The 22,963-nt window shown below is 47.3% G+C and overlaps 1 protein-coding gene across 1 annotated transcript in view; it reads right to left on the bottom strand.

Moving 5' to 3' along the window:
- The window catches only part of SIGLEC1 (sialic acid binding Ig like lectin 1), a 45,340-nt gene extending 34,259 nt beyond the window's left edge, over positions 1-11,081 (bottom strand). The window contains 4 exon segments of the mRNA XM_070948570.1: positions 2,240-2,536; positions 3,828-4,187; positions 5,822-5,906; positions 11,012-11,081. Coding sequence (XP_070804671.1) covers positions 2,240-2,536; positions 3,828-4,187; positions 5,822-5,873 — 709 coding nt within the window. The 5' untranslated portion in view covers positions 5,874-5,906; positions 11,012-11,081.
- Positions 11,082-22,963: the final 11,882 nt, after the last annotated feature.

The raw sequence follows: 22,963 nt of genomic DNA, 5'->3' as shown, positions 1-22,963 counted from the left end.
TCCCAGAATCCCCCAGCCAGGCTGTACGGATCTGGATGGGGAGAAACAGGCTCAGACTCAACCCATCCAAGACCGAGTGGCTGTGGTTTCCGACGTCCCGATATAGTCAGCTGGTGCCATCGCTGACTATTGGGGGTGAAGCATTGGCCCCCACGGAGAGGGCTCGCAACTTGGGTGTCCTCCTGGATTCACGGCTGTCTTTAGAAGAGCACTTGACGGCCGTGACCGGGAGGATTTTTCATCAGGTTCGCCTGATCCGCCAGTTGCGTCCCTTTCTGGATTGGGACTCGTTACGCACGGTCACTCATGCCCTCGTCACCTCCCGTCTGGACTACTGTAACGCTCTCTACATGGGGCTCCCCTTGAGGAGCACTCGGAGGCTCCAACTGGCGCAGAGTGCGGCCGCGCGGGTGGTGATGGGAGCGACGTGGCGCTCCCATGTAACGCCTCTCCTGCGCGAGCTGCACTGGCTCCCGGTGATCTTCCGAGTGCGCTTCAAGGTTCTGGTTATCACCTTTAGAGCGCTCCATGGTTTAGGACCTGGTTATTTACGGGACCGCCTGCTACCACCAATAGCCTCCCACCGACCAGTACGCTCCCATAGAGAGGGGCTCCTCCGGGTGCCGTCGGCCAAACAATGTCGACTGGCGGCCCCTAGGGGGAGAGCCTTCTCTGTGGGGGCACCTACGATCTGGAACGAGCTCCCCCCGGAGATACGGAGGATTCCGGATCTGCGTACCTTCCGCCGCGCGCTTAAAACGTTCCTATTCCAGCAAGCCGGCCTGACCTAAACTTTTCCTCTTTTAAATGGTAATTTTAAATTTGGTTTTAAATTATTGGGGTTTTAAATATGGTTCAGCCAAATTTATTTAATTTGTTTTATCTCTATTTTAAATTTTGTATTTATATGTTTTATTCTATGGCTGTTCACCGCCCTGAGTCCTTCGGGAGTAGGGCGGTATACAAATCTAATAAAATGAAATGAAAATGAATGAAAATAAATGTGGGTCAGTTGCCAATTTTGATCACATGACCAGGGGGATGCCGCAGCGGGGTCGTAGGTGTGAAAAAGGATCCTAGGTCACTTTTGTAAGTTTGAATAGCCAGTAAATGGATTGTTATAAGTCAAGGACCGTCTGTAACTTGGTAGGAATTTACCTGCTGCTGCCTGGACAGCTAAGCCTCACCTCTGGATGCATTGAACATCAACTCCTACCTTTATTAACTGTCTTAATTAGGGATTGATTATTTATTAATTTTTATTTATATCCTGCCTTTACTATTTTTATACACGACTCAAGGCAGCGAACATACCCAATACTCCTTTCTCGTATTTTCTCTAAAACAACAATCCAATGAGGTGGATTAGGCTGAAAGTCACCCAGCTGGCTTTCTTGCTTAAGGTAGAACTAGAACTCACCGTCCCCTGGTGATTGGTCCAAAGTCATCCAGCTGGTTTTGATGCCTAAAGCGGAACTAGAACTCACTGTCTCCTGGTGATTGGCCCAAAGTCACTCAGATGGCTTTCATGCCTAAGGCAGGACTAGAACTCACCATCTCCTGGTGATTGGCTCACAGTCACCCAGGTGGTTTTGATGCCTAAAACGGGACTAGAACTCACCGTCTCCTGGTGATTGGCTCAAAGTCACTCAGATGGCTTTCATGCCTAAGGCGGGACTAGAACTCACCATCTCCTGGTGATTGGCTCACAGTCACCCAGGTGGTTTTGATGCCTAAGGTGGGACTAGAACTCACCGTCCCCTGGTGATTGGCCCAAAGTCACCCAGCTGGCTTTCATGCCTAAGGCGGGACTAGAACTCACCGTCCCCTGGTGATTGGCCCAAATTCATCCAGCTGGCTTTCATGGCTAAGGCGGGACTAGAACTCACCATCTCCTGGTGATTGGCCCAAAATCATACATCCAGTTTTCATGCCCAAGGCAAGACTAGAACTCACCAGCTCCTGGTTCTAGCCTGGTGCCTTCAACACTAAACCAAACTGATATTTATTTCTATTTATAAATACTATACGTTTATATTTATCTTTATATCCTTATTATTGGGAGCTGAAATTATGGGAACGAAACACTAATGGCGAAGGGTTGAGTTGGTAGCTCAGCCCATTTCAGCGTGATGGCCTTCAAAGTTTGGAAGAAGGTCCTTTATTGGGTTGGATCCTGACCGTGATGCCTCTTAAGTGAGGTGGAGAGAATCCCAGCAGTTGGGACTGTCCTACTCACGTCCCACATGGAGAGTAACTTCCCCTCTGGCCTTCTGGGTCCCGACCGATGCTTCACAGGCCAACTTCTGTTGGTGATACTCCCAGGTGAGTGTCGTTTGGAGAGTTTGCTTAGAGACGGCTGCCGTGGTGTCCAGCTGGACTGTTCCAGAGACACGTGAGGTCTCAGGGTCGTAGCCAAACCATCTTAGAGAGCTGTGGTCGTAGGGACAGACGTATGGACTGGAACACGTGAAGCTTACTGGGACTCCTTCCCTCAGGTCTCCTGGGACAGCGATGGTGGGTGAATCAGGGCTATCTGAGGAAAGAAACAGGGCAAAGGAATGAGTTTCGGAATGGCCTGGAGAAGATCTCTTATCTCCATCGGCCATGCTGTAGTCCAGGGGTCTCCAAAGGTGGCCACTTTAAGACTTGTGGACTTCAACTCCCAGAATTCCCCAGACAGGGGAGTTGAAGTCCACAAGTCTTAAAGTGGCCACCTTTGGAGACCCTAGCTGTCGTCCAATACACTTGGTGACCCCCAACCAGGCAAACTGGCCACAGCCTAAATAACAAATAGTCCTCGTTTTTTAGATATTTTCTTTGGTAATTTTTTCTGGTAGGATACCCAATAGGAACAGTTCTGGTTTTAAACCAATACGCTGTTGTATCATTTCTTCCAGCCATATCTTAATTGTATTCCCATAATTTTTTGCTTCTGGACATGTCCCACATATGGTAATAAGAACCTGGTAAGTGGTGACATTTCCAACATTTAGCTGACTTATCTTTAAACATTTTTGCCAGTTTCTCAGGGGGCATATGCCATCTATAAAACATTTGATTTTCCTTATATGCAGTGGACATGGTTAATTTATCATTCCTTTCCCATAGCTGTTGCCATTTATCTAGATCTATTGAATGTCCAAAATTCTTTGCCCAGGCTATCATTGTTTCCTTTACCTGCTCCTCCTCCAGTTCGATGCCTAGTAAAAAATTATAGATCTTTTTAATTAATTTATCCACTGTTCCCATGAGTATCCCATCCAACCCTGTTTTTTCTAAGTGAAAACCATATAGTTTAGCATCTTTTTCATATCTTGTTTGTATCTGCATGTACATATACCAATCCATCTCAATCCCCTGTTCTTCCAGCTCTCGTTCCCTTTCAAATCCCCCTTATCTGTTAGTAAGTCCTTATATCTAAGAATATTTCCAACATTCAAAACATTTGGGTGTATCAAAGCTTCCACTGTTGATAACCATATTGGTATTTTCACATATTTTTGTTTGACCTTCTCCCATTCATCAAGCCAGGCTGGCTTAACATATTTTTAAATTTTTAATTTTTAACTGGTTTGTCATTTTAAATTGGGGCCAAATTAATATATATTCTTTTAATTGTTCTTAATGTTTGTATTGTATGTTTTTATCTGGCTGTACACCGCCCTGAGTCCCTTGGGAGAAGGTGCGGTATATAAATTTGAAATAAAATAAAAATAAATAAATAAATACCAATACTGCAGGCGCTAACTTTGAGTTAACTTCAGAGAGTTTGTCGTGTTTGGGGAGCTGGGTTCCATTCGTAGTTGGAGAAGGAGACCACCTACCAGTGATGGTCAGCTGGAGCTGCTTCTTCTCCGTCCAACTATTCGCCTTGACAACTTCGAACCGGAAGGAATATTGGCCGCTGTCCTCCTTCGTCAAGTGTCGCAGGACCAGGGTGCAGTTGCGTTCAAGGGGATCCCCCAACAGTTCGGCACGGCCTCGAAAGCGAGCATCGGCCGTCTCCGGAGAGTTGGAGTGGAAAACGATGATCGGCTCCTTATCCGCTTCTTTGAACCAGATGGCCACGATCCCATTTGTGACGGAGACGCTGTTGGGGAAGGTGAACGTGCAGGGAAGCACGGCACAAGAATCCTTGGTGGCCCTCAGACTGTCCGGATAAGTGGCCGACCAAGAAGCCGAAACTGCAGAACAAGGAGAAGGAGAGCATTGAAACTGAGAGAACAGAATGACAGAGTTGGAAGGGACCTTGGAGGTCTTCTAGTCCAACCCCTCTCAAGTAGGAGACCTTAAACCATTTCAGACAAATGGCTGTCCAGTCTCTTCTTTAAAACTTGCAGTGTTGAAGGAGGACCCACAACTTCTGGTGGCAGGCAGTTCCACTGATTAATTGTTCTCCCTGCCAGGAGGTTTCTCCTTAATTCCAGGTTGCATTTGTCCTTGATTAGTTTCCATCCATTGACCCCCTTCCCCTCTCTCTTCTTTGTGGCAGCCCCTCAAATATTGGAAGACTGCTATCATGTCACTCCTAGTCCTTCTTTTCGTTACATGTCATGGCCACCAGTCTGACTGACCCATTGCTGGGTTCACACATGTGTAAAGCCAGGGAGCTCCTTCGGCCTAATGGGAGTAAGCCAGGTTCATTTGAAACTTGGTTAATTTAGGGGGCTTAAGACGTCACTTCTCTCTTTAATTCAGCTTCAAGAGATTGCATAAGCAGCGAAAGGGTTAATTCAATCCCTTAATTCAGTGAACTGTGGTGGCGCGGTGGTTAGAATGCAGCTTTGCAGGCTAACTCTGCCCACTGCCTGGAGTTTGATCCTGACCAGCTCAAGGTTGACTCAGCCTTCCGTCCTTCCGAGGTGAGTAAAATGAGGACCCAGATTGTTGGGGCAATAGACTGACTCTAGTAAACCACTTAGAGAGGGGCTGGAAAGCACTGTGAAGCTGTATGTAAGTCTAAGGAGAGAGAATGGAGAGAGGAGGAGTAAGATAGGTGGAGAGAAGGAGAGAGAGGAACAGAAGAAAGGGAAAAGGAGAGGAAGAATGGGAAGGGAAAAAGAGTAGGAGAGAAGGTTAGAAAGGAAGGAAAGAAGGAGAAGGGGGGAAAGGAAGGGGAAGTAGAGAAGAGGAAGGAGGGGAGGAAAGAAGAAAGTAGAAAAGGATAGAAGAAGGCACGGAAGGGAAAGAGAGAAGAAGGAGAAGAAGGTTGTTGTAAAATAAGGGAGAAGAAAGGGTAGAAGAGCAACCCCGAATATAACTAATTAATTTTTTTTTCTTTAGAAAATATATATATATGTGAGATTAATTATGGATAAGAGAGTGTAAATTTACAACGTATTTATAAAAAATAAAATAAAAAAACATTTTTTCCAAAAAAAAAATGTCTATGTGCTGTTGCTATGTCTGTCCATCTGTCGATCTGTCTATTTATCTGTCTATCTATTTATCTATCTATCTATCAAGCCATGGTGGCACGGTGGTTAGAATGCAGTATTGCAGGCTGATTCTGCCCACTGCCTGCAGTTCGATCCTGATGGGCTCAAGGTTGACTCAGCCTTTTGTCCTTCCGAGGTGGGTCAAAGGAGGACCCAGATGGTTGGGGGAAAGAGGCTGACTCTGTAGACCGCTTAGAGAGGGCTGTGAAGCACCGTGAAGCGGCATATAAGTCTAAGGCTCAATGGCGGCATATAAGTCTAAGGCTCAAGTCTAAGGCCCATAAGTGCTCAATGCAGGTAGTCCTTGGCTTAAGACCACAAGTGAGCCCAACATTCCTGTTGCTAAGCGAGACGGTTGTTTAGAAACTCGGCTAACATACCTGGGGAAACATACGCAACAAATGAGACGGAGAAGAGGAAGAGGAGGCTCATCGTGACTTCGGAGGCTGTCGAACCCCTGAAAACCTAGTGAGGGAAACAAGACCCAGGCATAGTTAGAGGCAAAGCTGGAAGGAGTCCTGCTGAGTTTCTGGATAATGGCCACAGGTAATCCTTGACTTACGACTGTTTAGTGAGTCTTCGAAGCTACAACAACACCGGTTATGATAGTTCTTCATATCAGATCTTCTGATCAGTGAAATCAAGGAGGGAAGCCAGATTCACTTAACAACCCGTGGGATTAATTGAACAACTGCCATAGTTCACTTAACAACCGAGGGAAGAAAGGTCGCAAAATGGGGCAAAACCCACTTAATGACTGTCTCTCTTATTAACATAAATTTTGGGCTCAATTGTCAAATGATAAGTTCGGGACTACTTCTGCTGAGCCCAATTAAATGACATTCTCTAAGTTTGTTTCTCACAATCCCTTTGTTCCCTGGACTCAATGGTGGGCATGGGCAGCTTCTGGGTCCCCACAGCATTGTCAAGTCTCCCATCCCAGCCCCACACCTTCCCCCAAGAATCAGAGCATCTCCCTCCCTCCCAAAGACTTCTACAAAGTTTCATACAAAACCTCAAACATCTGAAATGTCATTTAATCACAGCCTCTAAGGCAGGGGTGAAATCCAGCAGGTTCTGACGAACTGGTAGCGGAAATTTTGAGTAGTTCAGAGAACCGGCATATGCCACCTCCGGCTGGTCCCGGAGTGGGGTGGGAAGGGAGATTTTGCAATATCCTTCCCCTGCCACGCCCACCAAGCCACACCCACAGAACCGGTAGTAAAAAAATTTTGGATTTCACCACTGATCTAAGGTAATTAAAATGTAATGGTTCCCCTTATTGGAAAACTACCTCCAGGATGCTGCCTACAAGCCGAGAATAACCCCTTGATCTGAAATCCTTGTTAAGAGTCCCTCTCTGAAGAGTCTGGAGCCAGCTGAAACAGGAGTGCTCCATCAACGGGTGAATAACAGAATAACAGAGGTGGAAGGGACCTTGGAGGTCTTCTAGTCCAGCCCCCTGTTTAAGCAGGAGACCCTATAGCATTCCAGAGAAATGGTTGTCCAATCTCTTCTTAAAAGCCTCCAGGGATGGAGCATTCACAACTTCTGGTGGCAAGCAGTTCCGCTGGTTAACTGTTCTCACTGTCAGGAAATTTCTCCTTAGTTCTAGGTTGCTTCTCTCCTTGACTGGTTTCCATCCGTTGCTTCTTCTCCTGCCTTCAGGGGCTTGGGAGAATAGGTTGCACCCAGTAGCGGTATTCACTTACCTTTACTACCGGTTCGCAAATTTGAGCACGCGCCACCTCCGCACATGCACAGAGCATCCGTGATGATGTCCGGCAGTAGTGGGTGGAGCCTCCCAATGCTGCCGCTACCGGTTCGCCCGAACCGAGTAGAACTGGTAGAATCCCACCACTAGTTGCACCCCCCTCTTCTTTGGGGCAGCCCTTCAAATATTGGAAGACTGCTATCCTGCCACCCTTAGCCCTTCTCCTCTGAACTCTCCTGAACTGAATGCCGAATACAGAATAATAGATTTGGAAGGGACCTCAGAGGTCTTCTAGTCCAACCTTCTACTCAAGCAGGAGAACCTAGATCAGTGTTTCTCAACCTTGGAAGCTTGAAGATGGGTGGACTTCAACTCCCAGAATCCCCCAGCCAGCGTTGCTGGCTGGGGGATTCTGGGAGTTGAAGTCCACCCATCTTCAAGCTACCAAGGTTGAGAAACACTGCCCTAGACCAATCCAGACAAATGGCTGCCTAATTCCTTCTTGAAAACCTCCAGTGATGAATACCCACAATTTCTGAAGACAGGCCCTTCCGTTGATGAATTGTTCTCGCTGTCAAGAAATTTCTCCTTAGTTTTAGGTTGCTTTTCTCCTTCTCAAGTTTCTATCTACTTGAGAAAGTAGGGGAAGAATGACGAAGTGTAGAGGGATGGGCTCTCCGGGCTCTTAATTCAAGGAGAAAACCACCCCTCCAATTTGATAAGGGACTTTGGTTACCAGCAGACCCACAAGGTCAAGTTTGAAGGTTGCAGCCCGGAGTCACAATCCAAATGAACCAGGAGGAGGAGAAGGCGGCTTGTTTAGGAAAACGGTGTGTAGCTTTTGTGGTTTCCTCCTAACGTCTCTGGCCGTGGCTGACATTGGAGCAGGGCAGCTGTGCTTAGTCTACGGTCGCCAAAATCAGGAGAGGACATTTTTGAACTGGCACATTTTATCAGAAGGCATCAGTTTTTATAAGCCACGGGTCACAAAAGCTGATGACTAGTCATAAAATTTGCTAGACCGAAAAAGAGCTAAAGGGATTCCTGATTTTCCCCCCCCCCCCAAAACCATGTTCCAAACGGACGAGAGGATGACGAATAAAATATAGTTTGTTTAGCAATGTAGATAGATAGATAGATAGATGTTAGAAAAGAAAAAAGCCCAGAACCGAGTAGATGAGATTCTACTGAGCTGGAGCTACAAAAAAACCTTGGCTACGTAGGGAAAACCTGGCTAGAAGAAAAACACACATAAACCCTACGAAGAAGTAAGAAAATTGATACTGTGCCTTTACAGGGAGGAGATGGGTGTGGCCTACTGATGACAGCTAACGAGCTAGAAATGGATCTATTTAGGTCTCCCACCTAGCAGTGAGAGCTTGCTAGGTGTTAGAAAAGAAAAAAGCCCAGAACCGAGTAGATGAGATTCTACTGAGCTGGAGCTACAAAAAAACCTTGGCTACATAGGGAAAACCTGGCTAGAAGAAAAACACACATAAACCCTACGAAGAAGTAAGAAAATTGATAGATAGATAGATAGATAGATAGATAGATAGATAGATAGATAGATAGATAGAGATAGATAAATAAATAGATAAATAGAGATAGATAGATAGCGTTTGATAGAGAGAGAGAGATAGAGATAGATAGATAAATAGATAAATAGATAAATAGAGATAGATAGAGTTTGATAGAGATAGATAGATAGATAGATAGATAGAGATAGATAAATAAATAGATAGATAGAGATAGATAGAGTTTGATAGAGATAGATAGATAGAGATAGATAGATAAATAAATAGATAAATAGAGAGAGATAGAGAAAGAGAGAGAGAGAGAGAGAGAGAGAGATAGATATAGATAGACAGATAGATAGAGATAGATAAATAAAGATAAATAGAGATAGATAGATAGAGTTAGATAGAGATAGATAGATAGATAGATAGAGATAGAGATAGAGATAGAGATAGATAGATAGATAAATAGATAAATAGAGATAGATAGAGAGATAGAGATAAATAGATATAGAGATAGATAGATAGATAGATAGATAGAGATAGATAGATAAATAAATAGATAAATAGAGATAGATAGATAGAGTTTGATAGAGATAGATAGATAGATAGATAGATAGATAGAGATAGATAGATAAATAAATAGATAAATAGATAGAGATAGATAGAGATAGAGATAGATGATAGATAGATAGATAGATAGATAGATAGATAGATAGATAGATAGATAGAGATAGATAAATAAATATATAGAGATAGATAGATAGATAGATAGATAGATAGATAGATAGGTAGATAGATACCAACAAAGATGATTAAGGGGCTGGAGACTAGAACATACAAAGAACGGTTGCAGGAACTGGGCATGGCTAGTCTAGAGAAAAGAAGGACTAGGGATGACATGATAGCAATCTTCCAATATTTGAGGGGCTGCCCCAAAGAAGAGGGGGTCAAATTATTCTCCAAAGCACCTGAAGGAAGGACAAGAAGCAACTGATGGAAACTAATCAAGGAGAAATGGAACCTAGAACTAAGGAGAAACTTCCTGACAGTGAGAACAATTAACCAGTGGAACTGCTTGCCACCAGAAGTTGTGGGGGCTCCATCACTGGAGGTTTTAAAGAAGAGATTGGACAACCATTTGCCTGAAATATAAGATTTCCTGCTTGAACAGAGGACTGGACTAGAAGACCCCCAAGATCCCCTCCAACTCTCTTATTGTGTTCTGTGAAATAGTTTAAATCCTACTTCCGTCCACCCCAGCGTTTCTCAATCTTGACAACTCTGAGACTTCAACTCCCAGAATTCCTCAGATCTTTTAATACAGCTAAGGTGGAGAAAAGGTGGACTAACCTCCCCATTGCAGCTCAAAACTCAGATCTGAATACCTATCTGGGAGAGAAACCTGTTTATCAGGAAATTAGGAGATCTTCTTAAAAACGAAGCCCAGGTGCTGAAACCTGCCGCTATCTTCTGCCTTTGGTGCCCGGCGGTTGCTGACCTTTTTCCAGTCTGCAGTTGTTGTTTTTTAAGCTGACTCGTCGGTTGGTTGAAACAAGGGTTCCTTAAACAGACTTTCTTCCCATTTTCTAAAGGGCACAGCGAAGAACTGACCAACTGAGATTTGAACCCAGCTTTGGATAATGGAAGAAAAATCAGGTAGAAATAAGTTACTATCTGCCAGCACTATCACCCTAGGCTGCATCAAAAGAAGGATAGAATCAAAATCATGTGAAGTGTTTATATCGCTTTATAAGGCCTTGGTAAGACCACATCTGGAATCCTGCATTCAGTTTTGGTCACCATGATTTTAAAAAGATGTGGAGACCCTAGAAAGAGTGCAGAGAAGAGCAACCAAGATGTTTAGGGGACTGGAGGCTAAAACATACAAAGAACGGTTGCAGGAACTGGGCATGGCTAGTCTGGAGAAAAGAAGGACTAGGGATGACATGATAGAAAGTCTTCCAATATTTGAGGGGCTGCCCAAAAGAAGAGGGGGTCAACCTATTCTCCAAAGCACCAGAAGGCAGGAGAAGAAGCAATAGATGGAAACTAACCGAGGAGAGAAGCAACCTGGAACTAAGGAGAAATTTCCTGACAGAACTATTAATCGTTGGAATGATTTGCCTCCAGAAGCTGTGAGGGCTCCATCACTGGAAGTTTTTAAGAAGAGACTGGCTATTTGTCTGGGAATGGTTAAGGGTTGGAGGAGAGGGTTGGACCAGAAGACCTCCAAGATTTCCAATTCTGTTGTTCTGTTCTGTTCTGTTCTTTCCCAAAATGCAAAGCGACTCTTAGTCTAGGCAACCTCAAGAAGAACCTGAAGCTAAGGTCCACCTTACCTTCTCAAAGAGAGCAGTTGCTCCTGCTCTGGGGCTCCTGTGGAACTCTCAGTTTCAGGTTGGAGACACCATCAAAAGATGCTTGGAGACTCCAGGTGGGATGCTAATATGATTCTGAGGTCTGTGGGGTCCAGAGGAGAATGTGGGTTCCTCTTTGGGGCAGCTTTATTGTCCTCCGTTTTCAGGAAGTCCTTTTGGAGAGTCAGCAGTTCTTATCCCATGCTTGGCTTCTTCACATACTTCTCTCTGAACATCAGTTCCTGGGAGAGGAAGAAGGCGGTGATTGTATATCTGGTCTCTCGAGGTCAGCATGATGGTGGGGGTTGGTTCTCCAGTGGTGGAGGAAGGAGGCCACTGAAGGAGCTCATGCATCAACCGTGACTTATCTAGGCACGTCCTGATTAAACTTGGGGTAGTGGAAGTGGGGACTGTAAAGCAGAGTTTGGGGAATGACCCAACCCGAAGATTGGCCAACCTTTGGATTTGGAACTGGGTGCTGCCACATGTAGCTACCATCTCTCTTGGCTTGGAGTCTCCTGTAATCCTCTTAATGCTTGTGGACCAGATGGGATGGGATGACAAGGAAGATAAGGGTGGTGGAGCTGCACCAGACCAATCCGGCATCCTGTTTCCCAGGCTGGGAAGCGGACCACCCAAGGAGAGTCCCCGAGCCCACGGCTCTCATCCAGAATAACAGATTAGCAGAGTCAGAAGGGACCTTGGAGGTCTTCTAGTCCAACCCCCTGCTCAGGCAGGAGACCCTCTACCATTCCAGACAAACTTCTGGAGACAACTTCCACTCCACTGATTAATTGTCCTCAATGTCGGGAAATTTCTCCTTAGTTCTAGGTTGTTTCTCTCCTTGATTGGTTTCCATCTGTTGCTTTTTGTCCTGCTTTGGAGAACAGGTGGACCCCCCCCCTCTTCTTTGGGGCAGCCCCTCTTGGAACACTGCTATCATGTCACCCCTAGTCCTTCTTTTTATTAAACGAGACCTATCCAATTCCAGCAACCGTTCTTTGTATGTTTTGGCCTTCAGCCCCCTAATCATCATTGTTTATTTTCTTTGCCCTCTGCAGAAGTTGTGGGTGCTCTATCATTGGAGGTTTCTAACAAGAGACTGGACAACCGTTTGTCTGAAATGGTAGAGGGTCTCCTGCCTGAACAGGGGGTTGGACTAGAAGACCTCCAAGGCCCCGTCCAACTCTGTTATTCTGTTATTTTCATCATACCCATAGCTGCCAAGAATCTCTTCCACAAACATTGAGAATCCCACAAATAGGAGGCCTGGTGGTGGAGATAAACATTTCCACTTTGGGCCTTTTTTGTGGTCTGCTTAACATGTCCTCATTTCAGGGGCAAACCACCAGTGCCCCATGGGCAGAGTTCAAACTAGCTACTTTATTGTTTTATGCCTGTAAGGCAGGAATCTTCCCAGACTGGCACCTTTCTCCTGGGAAAGAGTAGACTGGACTAGAAAATCTAGTCTAGAATAGACTAGAAAATCAGAATAGAATAGAATAGAATAGAATAGAATAGAATAGAATAGAATAGAATAGAATAGAATAGAATAGAATAGAATAGAATAGAATAGAATAGAATAGAATAACGTTATTGTCACAAAGAAGAGGGGGTTAACCTATTCTCCAAAGCACCAGAAGGCAGGACAAGGAGCAACGGATGGAAACTAATCAAGGAGAGAAGCAACCTGGAACTAAGGAGAAACTTTCTAACAGGGAGGACAATTAACCAGTGGAACTGCTTGCCACCAAAAGTTCTGGGCGCTCCATCACTGAAGGTTTTCAAGAAGAGATTGGGTAGAATAACCCAATTGGGAAGGGACCTTGGAGGTCTTCTAGTCCAACCCCCTGTTCAGGCAGGAAACTCTCTACCGTTTCAGACAAATGGTTGTCCAGTCTCTTCTTGAAAACCTCCAGCGATGGAGCCCCTCCAACTCCTGGTGACAAGCTGTTCCACTGATAGTCCTCACTGTGAGGAAGTTCCTCCTTAAATCCAGCTCGCTTCTCTCCTTGATCAATTTCCCTCCATTGTTTCTTGTCTGGTACTTTGGAAAGTACCGTAAGTTGACTTCAAGGTATCTGTGGAGGATCAAGGATGCTTCTTGCCCTCTTGTATTTATGTAGCAAGTCTCTGCTAATTCCCCTCTTGAACCTTCCTCCTCATTGGGACGGTTGCTCTCCAACCCCTTCAATTTTGTAGGGCAAACTTTCCCCCGCTTCTACTCCTTAGAATGCCTGCCAGCTTTTTCCTCTTCACACATTTAAACGCGTTTCCTGACTTTTCTTTCTTCCTGCTTCCGGTTATTCAGGATCATGCTTCTAAGCGCTATGTGCTTAGAGTTCGAAGCATTGTTAAAGGGCCCCCCACAGCCCCCCCACTTCATGGTCTGTTCCTGTTGCTCCCCTCTGGGAGGGGGCTCCGGAGGATGTCTTGGAAAGTCTTCCAAACAATTATTTCTAGCAGGACTAGCAGATTCTGCAACAGCTTTGCTCCCTAGGCCATCCGTCTGGCAAACCCTCAGGATTTGTTTCTCTCGCCATGGACGTCTAGACATCCGAACTAGACCGCGTTGTTTCTCTGGGTCATCTCTCTCTGTGTGTGTATGTGGGTATCTGCCTATTTTTTGGGTCAGGTTTATGTCGTGTATATTGGAAGGGGTGACCCTTTGAGACCTGTATGTATACTCTATTCTACTCTATTCCGCATTCTACTCTACTTTCTATTCTGCTTTCTACTCTACTCTATTTTTTATTCTGCTTTCTATTCTTCTTTACTCTACTCTACTCTATTCTGCATTCTACTCTATTCTATTCTGCATTCTATTCTTCTCTACTCTATTCTACTCTATTCACATTCTACTCTACTTTACTTTCTATTCTGCTTTCTACTCTACTCTACTTTCTATTCTGCATTCTACCTACTCTACTTTCTATTCTGCTTTCTACTCTACTTTCTATTCTGCATTCTACTCTTCTCTACTTTCTATTCTGCTTTCTACTCTGCTTTCTATTCTGCATTCTATTCTTCTCTACTCTATTCTATACTACTCTATTCTTCATTCTACTCTATTCTATTCTGCTTTCGACTCTACTCTACTTTCTATTCTGCATTCTACTCTTCTCTATTCTACTCTACTCTATTCTGCATTCTACTCTATTCTATTCTGCTTTCTACTTTACTTTCTATTCTGCATTCTATTCTTCTCTACTCTATTCTACTCTACTTTATTCTGCATCCTACTCTATTCTATTCTGCTTTCTACTATACTTCCTATTCTGCATTCTATTCTTCTCTACTCTACTCTATACTCTGCATTCTACTCTATTCTACTCTATTCTACTCTATACTCTGCATTCTACTCTACTCTACTCTACTCTGCACTCTATTCTATTTTATTTCTATTCTGCATTCTACTCTACTCTACTCTATTCTGCATTCTACTCTACTCTCTATTCTGCACTCTATTCTACTTTATTCTATTCTGCATTCTACTCTACTCTGCACTTTACTCTACTCTATTCTATTCTGCATTCTACTCTACTCTACTCTACTCTACTCTACTCTACTCTATTCTATTCTATTCTGTATTCTACTCTACTCTACTTACTCTACCCTATTCTGCACTCGACTCTGCATTCTACTCTACTCCACTCCACTCCTCTCTACTCTACTCTACTCTACTCTACTCTACTCTACTCTACTCTACTCTACTCTACTCTACTCTACTCTATTCTATGCCCCAAGTCAACATTTCTAAATGTTCTTCTTCCGCAGAAGTTTCTTTCTTCTTTGGAAGGGTGTTTGTTCCCGGACAGGTGCAACCATACTAAATAAATATTGAACATCTCCTGCCTTCCCAAAACAGTGACAGAACTGCAGCTGTACCTGAATAGACAACATGGACCACTTTCAACTAGGTTTAGGACTTTGAGAACTTGGGTGGAGAGCGGCCAGGACATCCTGGAGCTGCAGGCCATAGATGTAGACATTCCTGGAAGAAGATGATGGGAATAAATAATTTGGGGTGATGTCAAGAACTGACTGGAAGGTATTTGGTGGAGGAACAAGGATTCCAGCTTGACTTGGGAGGACCTCCACCATTCCTTCCCCAGCCTCATAGCCTTCAAGCGTGCTTAGAACCATCACCTCAAGATCCTGGTGGGCTCATCTTAGAAGGAAGGGAAAGGAGAAATCCTGGGCCAAGATTTTTGCAGAGGGTGCAGCCTTTCTCCAGAGCAAAGCACCGGAGGTCAAACGTGCAGAAACGAGAACTTGCAAGAAAAGGAAGTTGGTGGTGGAACTGGCAACTCGTGCCAACCTCGAGAAGACTTTAAGACTTGCGGACTTCAACTCCCAGAATTCCTCAGCTGGCCGCGGACAGGGCTCTCCAAACTTGACCACTTGTCAATGCTGGAATTCCCAGCATTCCCTGGCCAGCGCATGGAGTTGAAGTCCACAGGTCTCAAAGCGGCCAACTTTGGAGACCCCTGTCCGTGGCCGGCTGAGGAATGCTGGGAGTTGAAGTCCCGCAAGTCTTAAAGTGGACAAGTTTGGAAATTCCTGTCCGTGGCTGGATGAGGAATTCTGGGAATCGAAGTCCACAAGTTTGGAGAGCCATGCCCCTCAGAGAAGGAGGCAGGAAAGCGAGGCAAGAGGGAGGGAGGGGCTCCAACTCTGGGGGCCTCCAGAAGGCCCCCCCCCCAAAAAAAGGGTAGTTCAACTACAGCAACCAACTGCTCTCGGTGGGCCCAAGTGGAGGAACTTCTCAGTCTCCTCCTCCGCAGGCCCCTTCCTGCCTGGCACCTTCTCAGCGCACAGGCGGAGGCTGACTCGGCTTTTCTGGCCTGGGGATCTCGCTGAGGTCAGCAGCTGACCCTGGGAGGGCTGGAGGCCTCCGTGGCCATGTGCGGATCCGAAGGGCTGCCAGGCGGAGAGGAAACGAATCCACGAGCCGCCAAGGAGTGAGGGCAGGGCATCTGGAGATCACTTTCGATTCTTGGGTCTTGTTTTCCCTGATGGGGGCAGGTTTCGGGAGAGGCTGGGATCCGAGTCACCGGGGTCAGGCTTCCTCACGGGTGCAGCTGCGGTTGTTGCTCGTCAGGAGGCACAGACTGTGTGTGTGTGTGTGTGTGTGTGTGTGTGTGTGTGAGAGAGAGAGAGAGAGAGGGAGGGAGAGACAGGAGAGACAAAGAGAGAGGGAGGGCAAGAGAGAGGGAAAGGGAGATGGAAGGAAAGACAGAAAGAAAGAGAGAGGGAGGGAGAGAGAGAAGGAGAGAGAGAAGAGAGACGGAGAGAAAGAGAGAGAGGGAGAGGAGAGAGACAAAGATAGAGGGAGGGAGGGAGGGAGAGAGGAGGAGAGAGAGGGAGAGAGTGGGAAGGAGAGACAGAAAGAGAAAGAGAGAGAGAGGGAGAGGGAGAGGAAAGAGAGAAAGGGAGGGAGGGAAGGAGAGGGAGGGAGAGGGAGAGAGAGGGAAGGAGAGAGAGAGGGAGAGGAGGGAGAGAGGGAGGAGGAGCGAGAGGGAGAGAGTGGGAAGGAGAGACACAGAGAGAGAATGAGAGAGGGAGGGCGAGAGAGAGGGAGAGGGAGAGGTAAGGAGAGGCAGAGAGAAAGAGAGGGAGGGAGGGAGAGGGAGGGAGGGGAGAGGGAGGGAGAGGGAGAGAGAGGGAAGGAGAGAGAGAAAGAGAGAGGGAGGGAGAGAGGGAGGAGGAGAGAGAGGGAGCGAATGTGAAGGAGAGACAGAGAGAGAGAAAGAGAGAGGGAGGGAGAGAGAGGGAGGGGGAGACAAGCGAGAAAGAGAAGGAAGGAGAGACAGAAAGAGAGAAGAAGGGAGAGAGAGGGAAAGAGAGAGAGAGAAAGAGTGAAAGAGAGGGAGGGGAGGGAGGGAGGAGGAGAGAAAGAGAAAGAAAGAGAGGGAGGGAAATAGAGGGGAGAGAGAGAAGAAGGGAGGGGAATGGAAATGGAGGGGGAGAGGGAGGAAGAAATAGGGAGAGAAAAGAGAGAGAGAGAGGGAGGGAGGGGAAGGCAGGGAGGGAGGGGGAGAGGGAAAAAAAGACAGAAGGAGAGAGAAGGGGGAGAGGGGGAGAGAGAAATAGGGGGCCAGGTGTGCTTTCCCCCTTCTGCCCCAATGGTGGAAGAGCCGCTGGCTGCAAACGTCACCCAGCACCCTGAGCTCTGGATGGGTGCAATCCAGGCAGTCCTTGATTTATGACCATTTACACCCATTTGTTTAATCCGTGGAACGTCTGGCCTCCAGAAGTTGTAGAAGAGCCTTTTGCCTGAAGAGGTATGCGAGGGTGTCCTGCTGGAGCAAGGGGTTGGACTGGATGACCTCCAAGGTCCCTTCGATGTCTCTTATTTTGTTCTGTCCTGTTCTGACTGTTGGAAGTCACAACAACCCTGAAAAAGTGACCCAGGACCCTTTTCCACACTTAACAGCGGTTGCAGCCCCCCCCCCCCCCCGTGGTCACGGGATCCAAATTCAGGCTTTCTGGGCAAGTGATTCGTATCTACGACGGTCATAGTGTCCTGGGGTCACTTGATCCCCCTTTGCGACTTCCTTACAAGCCAAGTAAGTGGGGAAGCCGGATTCACTGAATGGTGGCAAGCCAGCGGGTAGACCGGAGCCAAACTCACTTAACAACTGTCTCGCTTAGCAACGGAAATGTTGGGCTCCATTGTGGTCGTACGTGGAGGACAGCCTGTTTTTCAAAGGGTCTCAGTTGGGGAGGGCAGAGACCAGGGCTGAAATCCAGCAGGTTCTGACAGGTCCTGGAGAACCGGTAGCGGAAATTTTGAGTAGTTCAGAGAACCGGCAAATGCCACCTCTGGCTGGTCCCAGAGTGGGGAGGGAATGGGGATTTTGCAATATCCTTCCCCCAGGAGTGGAGAGGGAATGGGGATTTTGCAGTATCCTTTCCCTGGAGTGGGGTGGGAATGGGGATTTTGCAATATCCTTCCCCCAGGAGTGGGGTGGGAATGGGGATTTTGCAGTATCCTTTCTCTGGAGTGGGGTGGGAATGGGGATTTTACAGTATCCTTCCCCCAGGAGTGGAGAGGGAATGGGGATTTTGCAGTATCCTTTCCCTGGAGTGGGGAGGGAATGGGGATTTTGCAATATCCTTCCCCCAGGAGTGGGGAGGGAATGGGGATTTTGCAGTATCTTTCCCTCAGGAGTGGGGAGGGAATGGGGATTTTGCAGTATCCTTCCCTCAGGAGTGGGGAGGGAATGGGGATTTTGCAATATCCTTCCCCCAGGAGTGGAGAGGGAATGGGGATTTTGCAGTATCCTTCCCTCAGGAGTGGGGAGGGAATGGGGATTTTGCAGTATCCTTCCCTCAGGAGTGGGGAGGGAATGGGGATTTTGCAATATCCTTCCCCCAGGAGTGGGGAGGGAATGGGGATTTTGCAGTATCCTTCCCCCAGGAGGAAGGATATCGCTACGCCCACAGAACCGGTAGTAAAAAAAAATTGGATTTCACCTTCACTGGCAGAGTCAGAGTGAGGGATTCCTTCAATAACAACCCCTCCGACAACAATCGAGTAACTTCCCCTTTTTATTCTGCTTTGTTTCTTTTGCTTCTGCCCCCCAGCTGAAGGTCTCAGAGGGGCAGCCCTGCAATTTTAATAAAGCTGTTTTGGCTCAGACTGGGGTGGGGGGGAAAGTGCCAGGGCTGGGGGAGATAAGGCAGTCTCAGTAATCGGTCCAAGTACTGGACTATATTTTTAACAGGACCCCTCCTTCGTGTTTGGGGTCTGGGTATGGTTCCCTCCCTTCCTTCTCCCCCCCCCCCATGAAAGTCAGTGGGCTGACAGGGAGAGCTCTACGGCTGAGTGGAGAATGGAGGGATGGAGGGGGGGCGCTTTCAGATTTTGGGGGTTTCCCAGGTTGGTTGACACAACAGGCTCAAGTCTAAAGCGAGGGAGGGAAGAAGGTAATGGAAGGATAGGGAGGGAAGAAGGAGAGAAAGAGGAAGGGAGGGAGGACGGAGGGATGGAAAGAAGGAAAGACGGAAGGAAGGACAGGAAGGTGAGAGGGAGGGAAAGAAGGAAGGAAGGAAGGAAGGAAGGAAGGATAGGAAGGTGGGAGGGAGAGAGGGAAAGAAGGAGAGGGAAGGAGGAGAGAAATAGAGGGAGGAAGGAAGGAAAGGGATGGAGGGAAGGAGGGAGGAGAGAAAGCAGGAAGAAAGGAAGGGAGGGAAGGGGAGGGAGGGAAGGATAGGGAAGGAGTGAAAGGGAGGAAGCAGAGTGAGGGACGAAGGAAAGGAAAGGAGGGAGGAAAAGGAAAAACGTGAGGAAGGAAGGAGGGAGGGAGAGATGGAGTTAAAGAAGGAAAGAAGAAAGGAAGGAAAGAAGGAAGGAAGGACAGGAAGGTGAGAGGGAGAGAGGAAAGGAGGGATAGGGAAGGAGGAAAAAAATAGAAGGAGGAAGGAAAGGGATGGAGGGAAGGAGGGAGGAGAGAAAGAGAGGAAGCAGGAAGAAAGGGAGGGAGAGAGGGAAGGAAGGATAGGGAAGGAGGAGAGAAATAGAGGAAGGAAGGAAGGAAGGAAGGAAGGAAGGAAGGAAGGAAGGAAGGAAGGAAGGAAGGAAGGAAGGAAGGAAGGAAGGAAAAGCAACCAAACTGCCAAGCTGTGGCCATATCAATAGCCCCTATTATAAGCTTAGGCTAGCTCAGTGTTTCTCAACCTTGGAAGCTTGAAGATGGGTGGACTTCAACTCCCAGAATCCCCCAGCCAGCAACGCTGGCTGGGGGATTCTGGGAGTTGAAGTCCACCCATCTTCAAGCTTCCAAGGTTGAGAAACCCTGGGCTAGCTGTTGGCCCACACCAGGCCGCCCCTGACCCGCTGGACTCCGTCCTGGTGTCCCCAGCCCAGCCCAGCCCAGCCCAAGCCCCCTCTCCCTCTCCCTCTCCCTCTCCCCAGCAAGGCAAGGCTCAGTGCTCCCAGGTCGCATTCCTGCGGCTTCCTTGGAGAAGCCCAAAGGGCAGGGCAGCCCCACCCTGCTCGCAGGCGCCTTCGCATTCCTCGCTGATAAGGCGCAGAGCCTCGGCCGCTGCCCTGCGCAGCCTCTCCGGAATGTGAGGCATTCCTGCCGTGGACGAGAGCCTCTTGGGGCTGCCCTGGGGTGCCAGGACGGACGGGTTGCCCTGCCAGACTGGCGCCTGGTGGATGGGTGAAGAGGGAGGCAGTGCAGATGCCATGGAGAGGAGAGGGCTCTTCTAAGAGGCTCCAGAGCCCTCCAGCTGCCAGAGAAAATTATATTAAGTTATATTAAATTAAGTTATATTAAAATACATAAATAAATAAAAATATGGACCTGCTGGGGGAGAGGCCCAAACAAGAGCGGCCAGCTCACATGGAAGAAACGAATGATGCATTAAATGTCTGTTTGTCTTAAAAAATAAAAATAAAAAACTTTAAAAAAAGAAAAAGAAAAGAGCGGCCAGGGATCAGGACCTTCCTGTGGGACCACGACTGCCCTTCTCTTAATCAGAATAGAGCTGGAAGGGACCTTAGAGGTCAACCAGGAGACCCTAGAACAGGGGTCCCCAATTGGGGGTGCGAGACAATATTCCGGGGGCTGCGAAAACGTTGGGTTTAGAAGTTTCAAAATTATACTGTATATGTATAATTATATAATCGTTTACTTTTGTAAGAGGTGCAAGAACATATCAGAAGCGTATTAGGGGTGTGGGGTATAGAAAAGGTTGGGAACCCCTTCCCTAGGCCATTCCAGATGTTATATTTCAGGCAAATGGTCGTCCAGTCTCTTCTTAAAAACCTCCAGTGATGGACCACCCACAACTTCTGGTGGCAGGCTGTTCCACTGGTTAATTGTTCTCACTGTTAGGAAATTTCTCTTTAGTTCAAAGTTGCTTCTCTCCTTGATGAGTTTCCATCCATTGCTTCTTGTCCTGCCTTCCGGGGCTTTGGAGAATAGGTTGGCCCCCTCCTCTTCTTTGTGGCAGCCCCTCAAATATTGGAAGACTGCTATCATGTCTCCCCTGATCCTTCTTTTCATTAAACTAGACATACCCCGTTTCTGAAACCGTTCTTCATATGTTTTAGTCTCCAGGCCTTTAATCCTCTTAGTTGCTTTTCTTTGCATTTTTTCCAAAGTCTCAGCCTCTGTGTGTGGGCGGGTGGACTAACACTGGGACCCCCTCCTCGCCAAGCGTGTTCAGTACCCCCGAAAGGCCAGAAAAAGCACATTTGATCCAGTATTTCGTCATTCCAGAGTGCTGGATTTTTACAAGCTGCAGGAAAAATCTCCGTTCTGAATTCAAACTACGGGAACATTCAGCTATGAAAACAGGACATCAGGCCCCCTCGGAGGCGGCAGGAAAAATGCAGAGAGTTCGGGGAGAGGAAAAGCAGATTACATTTTGAAAATTGGCAGTTTGGGGTAAAAAAAAACGATTAAAAAACCCAACAGCCCTGCATACGAATAAATAAATAACAGAATAACAGAGTTGGAAGGGACCTTGGAGGTCTTCTAGTCCAACCCTCCACTAAGGCAGGAAACCCTCTACCACTTCAGACAAATGGTCGTGGGTGCTCTAACACTGGAGGTTTTTGAGAAGAGATTGAACAACTATTTGTCTGAAATGGTAGAGGGTCTCCTGCTTGAGCCGGGGGCTGGACTAGAAGACCTCCGAGGTCCCTTCCAGCTTTATTCTAATTGATTGTTTGAATTTCTCCTTCATTCTAGATGCCATCTCTCCTTGATTAGTACCCATCCCTTGCTTCTTGTCCTTTACTCAGTGGAGCAAGAGTACTCAGACGTCCAACATGCCAACCACGGCTGTCCCTGCGAAAACTCTCCGGCTGTCCCAGGTATGGCCCCCTCCCTCTCTTCTGGGACATTTGGGGCCCTCCTGTAGTTCAGGAAGTGTCCCCCCCCATAAATCATGTTTGCAGCTGCTCCAGAGGAAGCCCAGCTGGAGATGTGTGGGGCAAGGTTTCCTCTGGGATTGTGGGGAGGGGGTTGCATTGGCAGGTTCCTGGCCTCTCTTCTCAGCCAAGCCCCCCCCCCCCAGACTGCCCCCAACCCCTCCAGGTACCAGTTTTACAAATACAGGTACTCCTTGACTTATGAGCCCAACTGAGCCTGGCATTTCCGTTGCTAAGTGAGACAGTTGTTAAGTGAGTTTTTGCCCCATTTTACGACTTTTCTTGCCACCTTTCTTAAGGTGCGACACCGCTGCGGTTGTTAAGTTAGTCACATGGTCGTTAAATGAATCTGGCTTTCCCCATGGGCTTTGCTCGCCAGAAGGTCGCCGGAGGGAATCACGTGACCTCAGGACACTGTGACCGTCATAACTAGGAGTCGGTTGCCAAGAAAGTCTGAATTTTGATCGTGTTACCGTGGGGCTGTTGCAACGGTCGTAAGTGTGAAAAACGGTCAAAGCTGGCCAGGGAATTCTGGGAGTTGAAGTCTTAAAGTTACAGAGATTGGAGGCCCCTGAATTTCTAAGTTCCCCCCTTTTCTCTGGTCTCTTCGGAAGAAAGGAGCAAAGTTTCGTGCAGCCCAAGTCGGAGCCCCTCGCCGAGTCCCCAAATGTGCCTCTGGCAGCCCAAATGGGGAGAAATCTGATCTCTCCCTCTCCCCCTGCCCACCCACCCACCCCCTCCCCAATGCAGGGCTGTCAGGACCATGGAAGTCGGGGCTGAGATTTTCCAGGCTGCCAAGGCTCCTCCTGGATTTCCTGCACCTGCACCTTGTTAGGGGGGAGGGGAAATGGCCTTCTCTCTCTTCCCCCCCCCTTTTGAAAAAGAGAAGGGTGAAAGAGGGTGGGGAGGATGGGTTCTGTTCCATGGAATAAACACATGTGATTTCACTCCGTTCTGCACTTTGCAAAATGATTGTTTAGTACAAAATACAGGGAAAGGAAAGGAAAGGAAAGCATCTCTCCCACTTCCCCTTTTCCTCC

This window comes from Pituophis catenifer, unplaced genomic scaffold (genome assembly GCF_029215685.1).
Source record: "Pituophis catenifer annectens isolate HBS135680 unplaced genomic scaffold, rPitCat1.0.hap2 SCAF_8, whole genome shotgun sequence".
NCBI classification, from domain to species: domain Eukaryota; kingdom Metazoa; phylum Chordata; class Lepidosauria; order Squamata; family Colubridae; genus Pituophis; species Pituophis catenifer.
Note: the sequence above shows the minus strand (reverse complement) of the source record. Positions and strands in the feature narration are given on the sequence as shown.